Source organism: Eulemur rufifrons, chromosome 30 (genome assembly GCF_041146395.1).
Source record: "Eulemur rufifrons isolate Redbay chromosome 30, OSU_ERuf_1, whole genome shotgun sequence".
In the NCBI taxonomy this organism is placed as follows: Eukaryota; Metazoa; Chordata; class Mammalia; order Primates; family Lemuridae; genus Eulemur; species Eulemur rufifrons.
The window spans coordinates 49,106,553-49,119,631 of record NC_091012.1 but is presented as its reverse complement, the minus strand read 5'-3'; the positions used below and the strand labels follow the sequence as shown (position 1 = coordinate 49,119,631).

General features: G+C 37.7%; 1 protein-coding gene and 1 pseudogene across 1 annotated transcript in view; one reads left to right on the top strand and one right to left on the bottom strand.

Moving 5' to 3' along the window:
• Window positions 1-13,079, top strand: part of XIAP (X-linked inhibitor of apoptosis) — a 34,397-nt gene that overhangs the window by 16,298 nt on the left and 5,020 nt on the right. Inside the window, exons 2-5 of the mRNA XM_069463301.1 lie at window positions 2,484-3,392; window positions 4,461-4,560; window positions 5,602-5,680; window positions 6,363-6,405. Of these exons, the coding sequence (XP_069319402.1) occupies window positions 2,516-3,392; window positions 4,461-4,560; window positions 5,602-5,680; window positions 6,363-6,405 (1,099 nt within the window). The 5' untranslated portion in view covers window positions 2,484-2,515. The remainder of the gene's footprint in view (window positions 1-2,483; window positions 3,393-4,460; window positions 4,561-5,601; window positions 5,681-6,362; window positions 6,406-13,079) is intronic.
• On the bottom strand, window positions 9,001-12,553 carry LOC138378345 (large ribosomal subunit protein eL33 pseudogene; annotated as a pseudogene).

The window sequence follows — 13,079 nt, the reverse complement described above, 5'->3', positions numbered from 1 at the left end:
AAATGTTTAATACAGTCTCCTAGTCCATGCTGAAATCCCCTCCAGTGATGGGAGGAACAGGAACTCATAATCTACAAGGCAACCCAATCAATTTTGTATTGCTATTTATTGATTGTTATAAAGTTCATCCTTGTGTTGAGTTAAAATCTACTGGTTATAATTATATTCAGTTACCTTAATTCTGCCCTCAAACACTTTTCTACATGATAGCCTTTTAAGATATCTTAAGGTAGTTATTCTAGCCCAGCCTCTCTACCCTTTCTCTCACAAATTTTTCCCCCTTTGGGATAAACATCCTCAGCTCTTTCAGTTATTCCTCACATGATACATCATCATCATCATCCTGATTGCTCTCTAAGGACCTTAAACTTTGTTACTGTCCGTTCTAAAATGTATTTGGAATTGAAAATAATAATATGTAGCTGGATTGGATCCTGGAAATAATATTCAATATGTAACTGAATTGGATCCGGATGTTGCACATCTGGACACTGATGCAGCCTGAAGTTGCTGTAAGGTTTTTGGCAGTCATGTTCTGTTGGCTCATCATCAATTTGTAATTAACTAAAATCCTAGGGTTTTAATCTGGAGGTTTGCCTTCTCGTGATTTCTTTCTAAACCAAGTCTCCATCTTCCTTTAGTTTTGCAACAGATTTTAAAAACCAGAATGTAAGACTTTACAGTTACCCTATTAAATTGTATCTCCTTAGCCTATCAGCTAGCCTTGGGTTCTTTGAGTCTTGATTTTTGTCATTCAGTTTATTATGCTGAGTCAACAAAGAGCCTTAAAACTAACTAATGTCAGATATCTGGGAAATGATAATCAAAAGTCATGGAGACTATGTTCCAAAAACTGTTGGATGCAGATATAACTCAATTCTTCAAGTATATGTAAGTTAATACCACTGTGAATTGACTAGGCCAGGTAAGACTGAAGTCCATTGCCAACATGCCTCGTGTTGAATATTACTCCAAGATAAGATGCTGTTCCAAGGCATGTTGTGCCAACATAAAGCCGGAAGAGCTGGCTGATTATTCCTGAGAAATAAATCAACTGATGCACATAAGAGGTAGAGATAGAATCATTGTGAGCATTCTTTTATTTTGTATTTGACAAATTTATACTGAGGACAGTATCAGGCAATGTGGGACATACTGGAGAACCAGGTTTGCCTCATAACTAGGGTGACCACATGCTCCGGTTTGCCTGAGGCAACCCTGATTTGTGCCTGTTGTCCCCATGTAATTATTAGTAACATCATTTTTCACTTTCAAAAGTGTCCAGGTTTGGAGAATAAATTATCTTGCTACCTTCCTCATAACCCACCAGTTCCTTTTAGTATCTTATCTGGGTTACATATTACACAGCCGCAATTTGGCAGCTCTAATGAGGTTGCAACAGTACTTCTCTTCCATTTGAACAGATTGTTCCTTACTTGACCAAGCGAAGTTGATGGCAAATGTTAACTCTGTAAGGTCTGCAAATACTTAGCATTTCCTGAGCCACCCTCTAGAGGGCAGTATTATATATAGCTGGAATGATCCAATTCCAACCAAAAAATAAGCTCTTGTACATGAAAATCAGAAATACGTGATGTTCTTAAAGAACACATTGAAATCAATATTGTGAATAAAACTTTTCTGAGCAAAGAAGTAAAATATTAAAAATGAATTCATTAATATTCTGAACATTCTAATTTGTAAAACCTGAACTTTGATGGCTTGAATATACAATGATCTATTCTAACAATTATGCATAAGACTTTAATAATCTGCATATTTTATGCTTCTTTCATGTCTTCACTAATTAATGATTTGACATGTTTGATAATTACAATATATTCTGCATCACATAGTTTCCATATTTATATAAAACAAGCACTTAAAAATTAATAGTTTTATTCTACCTATTTAAATGTTACTTTGCTCAAAAGAAGAAAAAAATTTGGCTGGGCATGGTGGCTCACGCCTGTAATCCTAGCACTCTGGGAGGCCGAGGCGGGCGGATCATTTGAAGTCAGGAGTTTGAGACCAGCCTGAGCAAGAGTGAGACCCCACCTCTACTAAAAATAGAAAGAAATTATATGAACAGCTAAAAATAGATATATAGAAAAATTAGCCGGGCATGGTGGCACATGCCTGTAGTCCCAGCTACTCGGGAGGCTGAGGTGGGAGGATCGCTTGAGCCCAGGAGTTTGAGGTTGCTGTGAGCTATGCTGATGCCACGACACTCTAGCCCGGGCAACAGAGTTGAGACTCTGTCTCCAAAAAAAAAAAAAAAGAAGAAGAAGAAGAAAAATCTTCTAGATTTTATGACTTGAATCGTGGTAATGTTAAACTTTAGTATTTAGAATTAGAATGTTTCTTAGAAATTGTGTAATTATTTTTATGTCATGAGTGTATAATTTGTTAGCTCCTAATAACAAAAGTATGTTGTTTGTGTTTCATATTTTGGATTTCCTAATGTAATGTTTTCTTTTTAGAAAAGGTGGACAAGTCCTATTTTCAAGAGAAGATGACCTTTAACACTTTTGAAGGATCTAAAACTTGTATACCTGCAGACATCAATAAGGATGAAGAATTTGTAGAAGAGTTTAATAGATTAAAAACTTTTGCTAATTTTCCAAGTAGTAGTCCTGTTTCAGCATCAACATTGGCACGAGCAGGTTTTCTTTATACTGGTGAAGGAGATACCGTGCGGTGCTTTAGTTGTCATGCAGCAGTAGATAGATGGCAGTATGGAGACTCAGCAGTTGGAAGACACAGGAAAGTATCCCCAAATTGCAGATTTCTCAACAGCTTTTATTTTGAAAATAGTGCCATGCAACCTACAAATTCTGGTGTCCAGAATGGTCAGTACAAAGTTGAAAACTATCTGGGAAACAGAAATCATTTTGCTTTAGACAGGCCATCTGAAAGTCATGCAGACTATCTTCTGAGAACTGGACAGGTTGTAGATATATCAGACACCATTTACCCAAGGAACCCTGCTATGTGTAGTGAAGAAGCTAGATTAAAGTCATTTCAGAATTGGCCAGACTATGCCCACTTAACCCCGAGAGAGTTAGCTAGTGCTGGACTCTACTACACAGGTATTGATGATCAAGTGCAGTGCTTTTGTTGTGGTGGAAAACTGAAAAATTGGGAACCTTGTGATCGTGCCTGGTCAGAACACAGGCGACATTTTCCTAATTGCTTCTTTGTCTTGGGCCGGAACATTAATATTCGAAGTGAATCTGATGTTGTGAGTTCTGATAGGAATTTCCCAAATTCAACAAATCTTCCAAGAAATCCATCCATGGCAGATTATGAAGCACGGATCATTACTTTTGGGACGTGGATATACTCAGTTAACAAGGAGCAGCTTGCAAGAGCTGGATTTTATGCTTTAGGTAAACTTTATTATAAAACCAATAAATACCTTTCCAACTATCCCAGGGCTCCTAAAAAGTAAATAGATGCCTTTAGCCTCTTGAACTGGTAAATATTTAGGTATAAGCTGGCATGATTATGTCACTATTACTCTGTGAACTCTCTTGTTGAAGCTGTAATGTAACTACTGAATTTATGTGGAAAAAAACTACCATATCATGAGTCATGTTTATCTTTATGTCATTGTTTTTAGAAGAGGGATAACATGCCTGGTAGATGAATGTATATATGTATGTATAAATAAAACATGCATTTTCTCTATGCCTTACAACAACCTATAAAAAGAGTTAGCATTAGAGAGTTTAGTTTGGGTCCTACTGTATTAAAATTGACATCTACCTTTAGTACATAGACTATGTATTTGAAAACTGCCCTGTATTATGCATGTTGCTTCAGATGAGTGCCTTTCACGTGGACTGCTATAGACATATCAGAAAGGGCCATTAGTGTGATGGCTTCCAGGGGATATTTTTAAAAATCGTACCATTATATATCTGACCCATTTATTTTAAGATTGAATAGTGCCTGTAAAAATTGGTTATTTCAAAAGATTTTATTTCTATAGAATCAAATAGTAATCTTGAAGGTTTGTTTAGTGTCATTCACTAAAACCTTAGAGAAACTTACCTTGTAATTGCATTATGCTGGAACTTTACTGTTACTAACACTTGGAACATAACTTGTTTTAAAGTTTCACAGTTTGAAACACAAAGTGCAATATTGATGGCCCAAATAACATACATAAAAAAGAAAGTAACAATTATAGTTTTTAACATAAAAATTGGGCAATTTTGTTTTTATTTGTCTTCTGTAAAATACCTCAGATTAGATCAGTGAATTTAGTGTGTATTTCCTCCTCAGATGATAGAGATCATGTCTATTACTTAGATGTGAACTTGAATGTCCTTTGAGCTGTGAGATTTTCACGTCATTTAAATGTGCTTAATTTTTAGGTGTGAAAATGGGTATTTCTGTGTAAGCTTCTAACTGCAAAAACAAATATATCTTTTACTTGTGTGTTTTCTTAGGTGAAGGTGATAAAGTAAAGTGCTTTCACTGTGGAGGAGGGCTAACTGATTGGAAGTCCAGTGAAGACCCTTGGGAACAACATGCTAAGTGGTATCCAGGGTAAGATGTTTAATTGTTCATTTATTAGCAGGCAAGTTGAACAGCATGCAGTGAGAAGACTTGAATTACTTTCACCTCAACTATTTTTTACCTTCACTGTGGCTTGAAATTCGCACCAGGTTTATAAAAATGAGGTCACCTACTTTATAGGGGAAAAAACCTACCTCAGCCTTCTCTGGTGACCAAAACATTCACTGTGTATGTGTCATATCTATGACATAAGATTATTCTATTTCTAAACACAAATTAGGAAATGTATGCTTTTTTGTTGTTAGAAGCAGGCTCTCTCACGATAGGCACAGGAGAGCCCATGTTGCCAAGGAGATTCCTTAAGAAGCCATCATACCTCCTAGGAAATACTGATGTATCTGATTGACTAAGACACACAATCGTTCACATTTTTAAGATTACTGAAATCAGGACACATCTGGTCAGAGGTCATAATTTAATTGGCTGCAGTTTTAGATGGTATATAGTAAAATAATCATGCTTCTTACACCACTGGCATCTTAGGATGATGATATGCCCTAAATGTCTTTTTGCCATCTTGCCTCTTTATTTTAAAGTACACAGGTATATAAGTGATGTGAATTCCTGGCCTATAAAATAGTACAACTTAAAACTTGAGGTAGATCATTTGAAAAGAAATCTTAGCCTTAAACAGCTTTAAAGGGAAAGATTGAAAAGCCTAAAGAATTCCTTTTAAAATGTACAATTGGTTAATCCTCTAAATGAAACCTTTTAAGAAGATTAACTATTTAAAACTTTTAAAAAATGTTAAGGTGCTAATTTAATAACTCTTGTTTAAAAGTTTAAAGTTCTCAAGTTGATATTTTTTGCTGTACTAACAACATAAGTAGTATAACAAAGGGAACTTTTTTAACCTTAAAATTACAGTTGGGTAGGGAATCGGGTAACCTTTTACTTTTGCTCCTTAGAAATACCAGAAAGCAAGTTAATGAAATTAATATGATGGATATTATACTTTATACTTTATTAATTTATCAGCTACTAAAGTTGAACCTTCTTTTAATTGTTTAGGTGTAAATATCTGTTAGAAGAGAAAGGACAAGAATATATAAACAATATTCATTTAACCCATTCACTTGAGGAGTCTCTGGTAAGTCCAATATTGTATAATATGTATTTTCAAATATTATATCATTTGTTTTACAATTATTTATTTGTGTAAAATTCACAGTATAGTATTATAAATTAATAATATGTGATGAGCTTTAGTACGGGAGAGCTTGAAGAATGCTTCTTATTCTTAACCTGAAGCAAATCTGTGAAAAGGGGATCAACATGAACTGATTTAAATATCACCCTAGGCAAAGCTGATCTTGAAGAACTAAAATACTGAAGTCCCTTTGCCTTCTGAATTTAGACCTTTGTATAATGTGCTTTGTACTCATAAGTAGTTTTAAACTTTTTGCAGACAATAGTTAAAATCTCAAAAATATATCTAAATTGATAGGATGAACTGGGGTGGCCAAGGCATCAGTAATATGTGGAAAGAACCGTGGACTAGCATGGGAGACTGGAGTTACCATGATGGCTCTACCATCAAGTCATTCAGTCTCCCTGGGCCTCAGTTTCTTGTCTGTAAAGTGAAGGGACTGGATTAGATGATCTTTTAACAACTTCTAGCTCCATCAGGCTGTGCCTCTTGTGAATATTCATATATTGACTTGGAAGAAAGCCAATTTATTTCAAATTTGTGATGAATGTAACTTTTCAAATTGATGTAATTGTCTTCTACCAAAAAGAATTCTAACTTACAATTCATGTTTCTATTATAGGTAACAACTGCTGAAAAAACACTGTCACTAACTAAAAGAATTGGTAAATATGCTTACTAAATTAAATATACTTTTAATTTCACTGCCAATTTATTATAGTTATTTATGGGGTAGAAAGATAAGCATATTCTTTCAAGGTCATCACAGTATATTAAGATGAGATTGCTGACTGGGTACAGTGGCTCACACCTATAATCCCAGCACTTTGAGAGGTCAAGGCAGGAGGATCAGGGGTTCAAGATCAGCCTGGACAATGTAGGAAGACCTTATCTCTACAAAAAAAAAAAATTAGCCTGGCATGGTGCTGCACACCTGTAGTCCCAGCTACTGGGGAGGCTGACATGGGACACTCGCTTGAGCCCAGGAGTTTGCGGCTGCAATGAGCTGTGATTGTGCCACTGCACTCCAACCTGGGTGACAGAGCAAAACCCTGTCTATCAAAAAAGAAAAGAAAAGAAAAGATTGCTACAAATTTAAGAATTTAATGAAGTGCCTGTAAATTTTAATCAGATATTTCTGTTCTAGAACATTAGTACAGCCATTGACAGTTTTTCCAAGTTCAGGAGGAGCCAGCTATAGGCTGTCTCATTCCCATTTCTGTTAAAATCACAAGAGAAAGGGTTAAGTGTATTTTTGTCCCTGGGCTCTTTAAGCCAGGATTATGAATTATATGTGGTACTAATGTGCTGTCACAATGATTGGCCCTAACCCACCTGCTTCTTTATCCCATGCTGTCTTTATGCCTTCCCCAGCTTCACAGAAGGGTAAGTTTTGGTTTGTTTACCTCCTATTCCCTCATAGAGAAGTAGAGGTTTTTACCACAAAGATTTTTACTCATCATAGACATCTTTAAAAACCATACAGTGGGCCGGGCTTGGTGGCACATGCCTATAGTCCCAGCTACTCAGGAGGCTGAGATAGGAGGATCACTTGAGTCCAGGAGTTCTGGGCTATAGTGTGCCATGCTGATTGGGTGTCCACACTAAGTTCAGTATCAGTATGATGACCTCCTGGGAGCCAGGGACCACCAGGATGCCTAGGGCAAAGTGAACCTGCCCAAGTTGGAGCAGGTCAAAACTCCTATGCTGATCAGTAGAGACAGCGCACCTGTGAATAGCCACTGCAGTCCACCCTGGGCAACATAGCAAGATCCTGTCTCTTAAAAAAAAAAAAAAAAAAAAGCCTTGAAGTGGGCAAAGAAAGATGTTATGTTAAGCAGGGAAGATATTGTTATCTTCACTTTTTGTTTGTTTAATTAGTTATTTTTTTCCTCTAACCTGCTTCAGAGAAAGATATCCCCACTTTTCAGATGAAGAAACAGAGGTTAAGAGGTTGCCTACAATTATATTCCGAGTCATTAGTGGAACTAGGACTGTAAACGAGGTCTTCTGAATCCTATATCACACTGTAGATCATTTTCAACTTAGGCATCATGTTTCAAAAATAGTAGAAAATTTAATTTAGAATGTGTCTGGTGATTCCCCACTCCCTATACTTGTAGCATCATCTGTTTAGTATCTTAAGGATTATAAGGGAAGAGAATACTATATATGTTCATAAATATGCTTGAGAAAGAGAGCTACTTTGATACTTTTTGATATGGGTTTTGGGTTTTGGTATTTTTTTTTTAAGACAGGGTCTTGCTCTATTGCCCAGGGTAGAGGCCTAGAGTACAGTGGTATCATCATAGCTCACAGCAACCTCAAACTCCTGGGCTCAAGCGATCTTCCCATCTCAGCCTCCCAAAGTGCTAGGATTACAGAAGTGAGCCACTGTACCCCCTGATATGGAGTATGTAATGGACATAATAGTATGGTCTAAGAAATCATTTAGTCCAGCCTATATTTTTAAAGTTATTCAGAAACAAAGATTCTCTAACTTTTTTTTGAGACAGGGGTCTTGCCCTGTTGCCTAGGCTGGAGTGCAGTGGGTATTCATAGATGCAATCATCACACGCTATAGCCTTGAACTCCTCACCTCAAGCAATTCTCCCTTATCAGCCTCCCTAGTAGCTGAGACTACAGACGTGCACCACCACGCCCAGCTTCTATAATATTTCTTTTTTTTTCTGAATATGATAATTTTATTATTCATGGAATTAATGGAATGTCTGGCTTGGAAGGAACTTTGAGTTCTTGAAGCTCTTTCAGGGAGAAAGCTGAGGTCTACAGAGAATGGAGATAACTATTCCAATGTTATACGGTGACTCAGAGGCAGGAGTGGCACCCTGAACTCTTGAACCCTAGGCTAGTTTGCATGACTTGTTAAGGACCACTGCCAGGGGTGGAGAAGAGAGATCTCCCCATAAGCACATCTCTTGCCCACTTTATTTTTTTTTGAGACAGAGTCTTCCTCTGTCACCCTGGGTAGAGTACATCATCATAGCTCCCTACAACCTCAAATTCCTGGGCTCAAGTGATCCTCCAGCTTCAGCCTCCTGAGTAGTTGGGACTATAGGCACGCACCACGAAGCCTGGCTAATTTTTCTACTTTTAGTAGAGATGGAGTCTTGCTCTTCCTCAGGCTAGTCTCGAACTCCTGAGCTCAAGTAGTCCTCCCTCCTCGGCCTCCCAGAGAGCTAAGATTACACACATGAGCCACTCACCTGGCCTCTTGCCCACTTTTATTTGTTTACCTTTCATTCGCACAGCATCACACAGATTCTGTGTCCAATGGCCTTAGCAGGAAAGTTGCTTCAGAATTTAGCACGAAGCATGCCACTGTTGCCATGGGCCTGAGTTAATTATCTTTCCTCAGATTACTCTGGTTTTGTTCGGTTTGCCACCAGGAGTCACTGCATTGTTCTTTGCTTTGTATACGTAAGCACATCTCTTGCCCAAATACAATTCAGTTTCATCTTGGGCATAAACACCTTCAATTTTAAAGGAGAGCTGTGTGCTCTCTTTGTTTCCAGAGACTCCGCTTATAGCCAGCAAAGATGACCTTGGACCGCAGCCTTCCAGACTTATTCGCCTTTTAGAAGTCCTGTTCCCAGCAGACCTCTGCGAGCTCCAAGATGGCAGAAAAAGCTTAACATTTCTTGATAATATTTTTTGTTATTTAATCATCCTTACAATGCATAATAACCTTTTTGTGACTAATGAGATTCTTGCTATGGTTAGGGTTGATGTATTGATTGACAGGGTCTCACTCTGTTGCCCAGGCTGGAGTATAGTGTGTGATCATCGCTCACTGTAACCTGGAACTCCTCGGCTCCAGCAATCTTCCTGCCTCAGCCTCCCAAAGTGTGGGATTACAGGCGTGAGATACCACACTCAGCCTAGAGTTAATGTTTTTAAATTGAGATATAATTCATGTAACATAAATTTCACCCTTACAAAGTGGACAGTTTAGTGGTTTTTAGTATGTTCACAAGGTTGTTCAACCATTACTGCTGTTTAATTGCAGAACATTGCCATTACCCCAAAAAGAAACTCTATCCTCACCCATCAATAGTCACTCCCCATTGCCCTCCCTGCCCCCAGGCAACCACTAATCTACTTTCTGTCTGTATGGATTTGCCTATTCTGGACATTAATGTAAATGGAGTCATGCAATATGTGGCCTCAAGGTTCATCCATGTGGTAGCATATGTGAGTACTTCATTCTTTTTTATGGTGGAAAAATATTCCATTGTATGGATAATACTACATATGTTTATCCGTTTGTCAGTTGATGGACATTTGGCTTGTTTCTACTTTTTGGCTGTTATGAATGATGCTGCTATAAACATTTGTGTATAAGTTTTTGTGTCGACATATGTTTTTAATTCTTTTGGGTATATATCCAGGGATGGAATTGCTGGGTCATGTGGTGTAACTCTTTGTTTAACCTTTTGATGAAATAACAATTTCCAAAGTAACTGCAACATTGAGTTGTAAGAGCTTATTATATGTTATAGCTCTTTACATATAAGAACTATAATAATAATTATTATAAGTTCCTTGTCAGATATATGATTTGCAAATATTTTCTCCCAATCTGTGGGTTGTCCTTTCACTTTCTTATTGGTGTTCTTTGAAGCACAAAAGTTTTTAATTTTGATGAAGTCTAATTTACCTATTTTTTCGTTGCTCGTGATTTTGGTGTCACATTTAAGAAACCATTGCATAATCCAAGGTCACAAAGGTTTATACCTATGTTTTCTTCTAAGAGTTCATGGGCTGGACCTGGTGGCTAATGCCTGTAATCCTAGCACTCTTGGAGGCCAAGGAGGGAGGAACACTTGAGCTCAGGAGTTCAACATCAGCCTGAGCAAGAGTGAGCCCCTGTCTCTACTAAAAAATAGAAAACATTAGCTGGGCATTGTGGTGTACACCTGTAGTCCCAGCTACTCAGGAGGCTGAGGCAGGAGGATTGCTAAAGCCCAGGAGTTGGAGGTTGCAGTGAGCTATGATGACCCCACTGCACTCTACCCAGGGCAACAGAGTGAGACTCTATTCCCCCACCCCCCAAAAGAGTTTTATGGTTTTGGCTCTTCCATTCAGATCTTTGATCCATTTTGAGTTAATTTTTGTGTATGGTATCTGGTAGGGGTCCATTTCATTCTTTTTCATTTGGATATCTGGTTGTCCCTGCTTTTGGTTTTTAGCAAGTTGAGTTTGAGATACCTGTAGGACCTCAGAGTAGGAGGATATTAAAACCTGGTACTCAAATAAATGAGAGTAAGATGGTGGTGGTAGGGGAAGTGCCTGGAGAGATCACATCTAATTAGGTGGGCAGAAGTAAACAGCAACAAAACAAACTGGAAAAAAAGCAAGTCAGAAATAGGAGAAGCAGAAAAGAGTAATGCCCACCTGCCTTCTGGACATTCCTACCTAGAAATCCCCAAAGTATCTCAAATTTAGCATCTCTAAAAACCACTCAAACTGGATCTAGTCCTGTTCTTTTTTTCTCCTGTACTGGTTAATAGTACCACAGTTCACAAATTTGCCCAGTAATTTGAGTCATTCTAAGCTGTTTGCTGTCCTTATAATCCTTCTATATTTAATTAACCACCAGGTCTGATAGATTCCATCTTTTTAATATTGTCTGAAATCCATCCCCTCCCCACTGATTGTGCTCTAGCTCAGGCCCTTATTTTTCATCTGGGCTATTGTAGTAGTCTCCTCACTGGTCTTTTGTCTGCATTATAACCTACCAACAGAGTTTTTCTTTATCAAACACAAATCTTACATTACTTTCCTACCTAAAAAATATCTTGTTACTTACCATATATATTTCTTATAATCAAATACCTACATCTCTCCTTTCCCATCCTTTTCTCTTTTCAAAAACATTTATGAGGTATAACATACATACAGTAAAGTTCTTAAAATACACTAATCTTTAAGGTTTTATCTCAATGAATTTTAACATACATATATATATATATATATATGCACACACACCTGTGTAACCATCACTCAGATCAAGATATAGAACATTTCCACCACCCCAGAAAGCTCCTTTAGTCTCCTTCACCATCAATACCTACCCCCAAGTTATCGTCTGGCTTCTGTTACCATAGATTATTTTTGCTTATTATCATAGGTTAGTTTTGAACTTCTTATAAATGGAATTATGCAGTATGTACTCTTTAGTGTTTGATTCATCATTATGATAATGTTTTGCTCATCATATCTATGACATTCACCCATATTTTCTATGAAAATAGTTTGGGATGTTTTTCTTGCTTTGTAGTGTTTGAATATACCACAATTTATTTGTTTAATCACCTGATGATGGACATTTGAGTTCTTTCCAGTTTGGGGCTATTATAAAGAACGCCACCATGAATGTCTCGTGCATGTTTTTGGTGGAGATACTCACTCATTTTTTTATACCCAAGAGAGGAATTGATGAGTCAGAGGGTACAAGTCTCCTCTCTTAGCAGTTCCCGACACATCTTGTACTCCTACTTTGATGATCATAAAAATGAGTTTTCACTGACTTTCTGCCCTATCTAGTCCAACCCCCTCAGCTACAGAAACTAAGTCTGAGAGGTAGGAAATTGATACATTCAAGGTCACAGACTGGAACTTCCCCCAATTTCCCATCATTTTTTCCAAATAATTGCTATGGACTTGGTAACAACATCCACCCTTTAAGGTACCTTAGCTTAGCTGTTAATTAATACAGCTGGATTCAAAAACAATTCAGATATTTGAAGCACTTAACCCTTTTCTTACCTGTTTTACTTTGTCTTGCATTGTTTTTTTTGTTGTTGTTGTTTTTGTTTTGTTCTTTTGAGACAGAGTCTTGCTCTGTCACCCCAGCTAGAGTGCTGTGACATTATCCTAGCTCACAGCAATCTCAAACTCCTCGGCTCAAGTGATCCTCCTGCCTCAGCCTCCTGAGTAGCTGGGACTACAGGCATGTGCCACCACACCCAGCTAATTTTTCTATTTTTTGTAGAGACAGGGCCTTGCTCTTGCTCAGGCTGGTCTTGAACTCTTGAGCTCCAGTGATCCTCCTGCCTTGGCCTCCCAGAGTGCTAGGAATACAGTCATGAGCTACCGCACCCGCACCCGGCCACTTGTCCTGTTTTATCGGTCTTTACAGCACCTAATCTTCAATAATCTGAAGCACTGCAAAATACATACTCACTGCCTTTACAATTAATTGTAAGATTCTGAACGTGATCCTTCAGTGCATGAATACTTCAAAAAATCTTCCTAAAGCAGCTTTCGTTTGCTGGTTTGTTTTTGGTTTTTTGCTTTCTGCTTATTTTTTTCT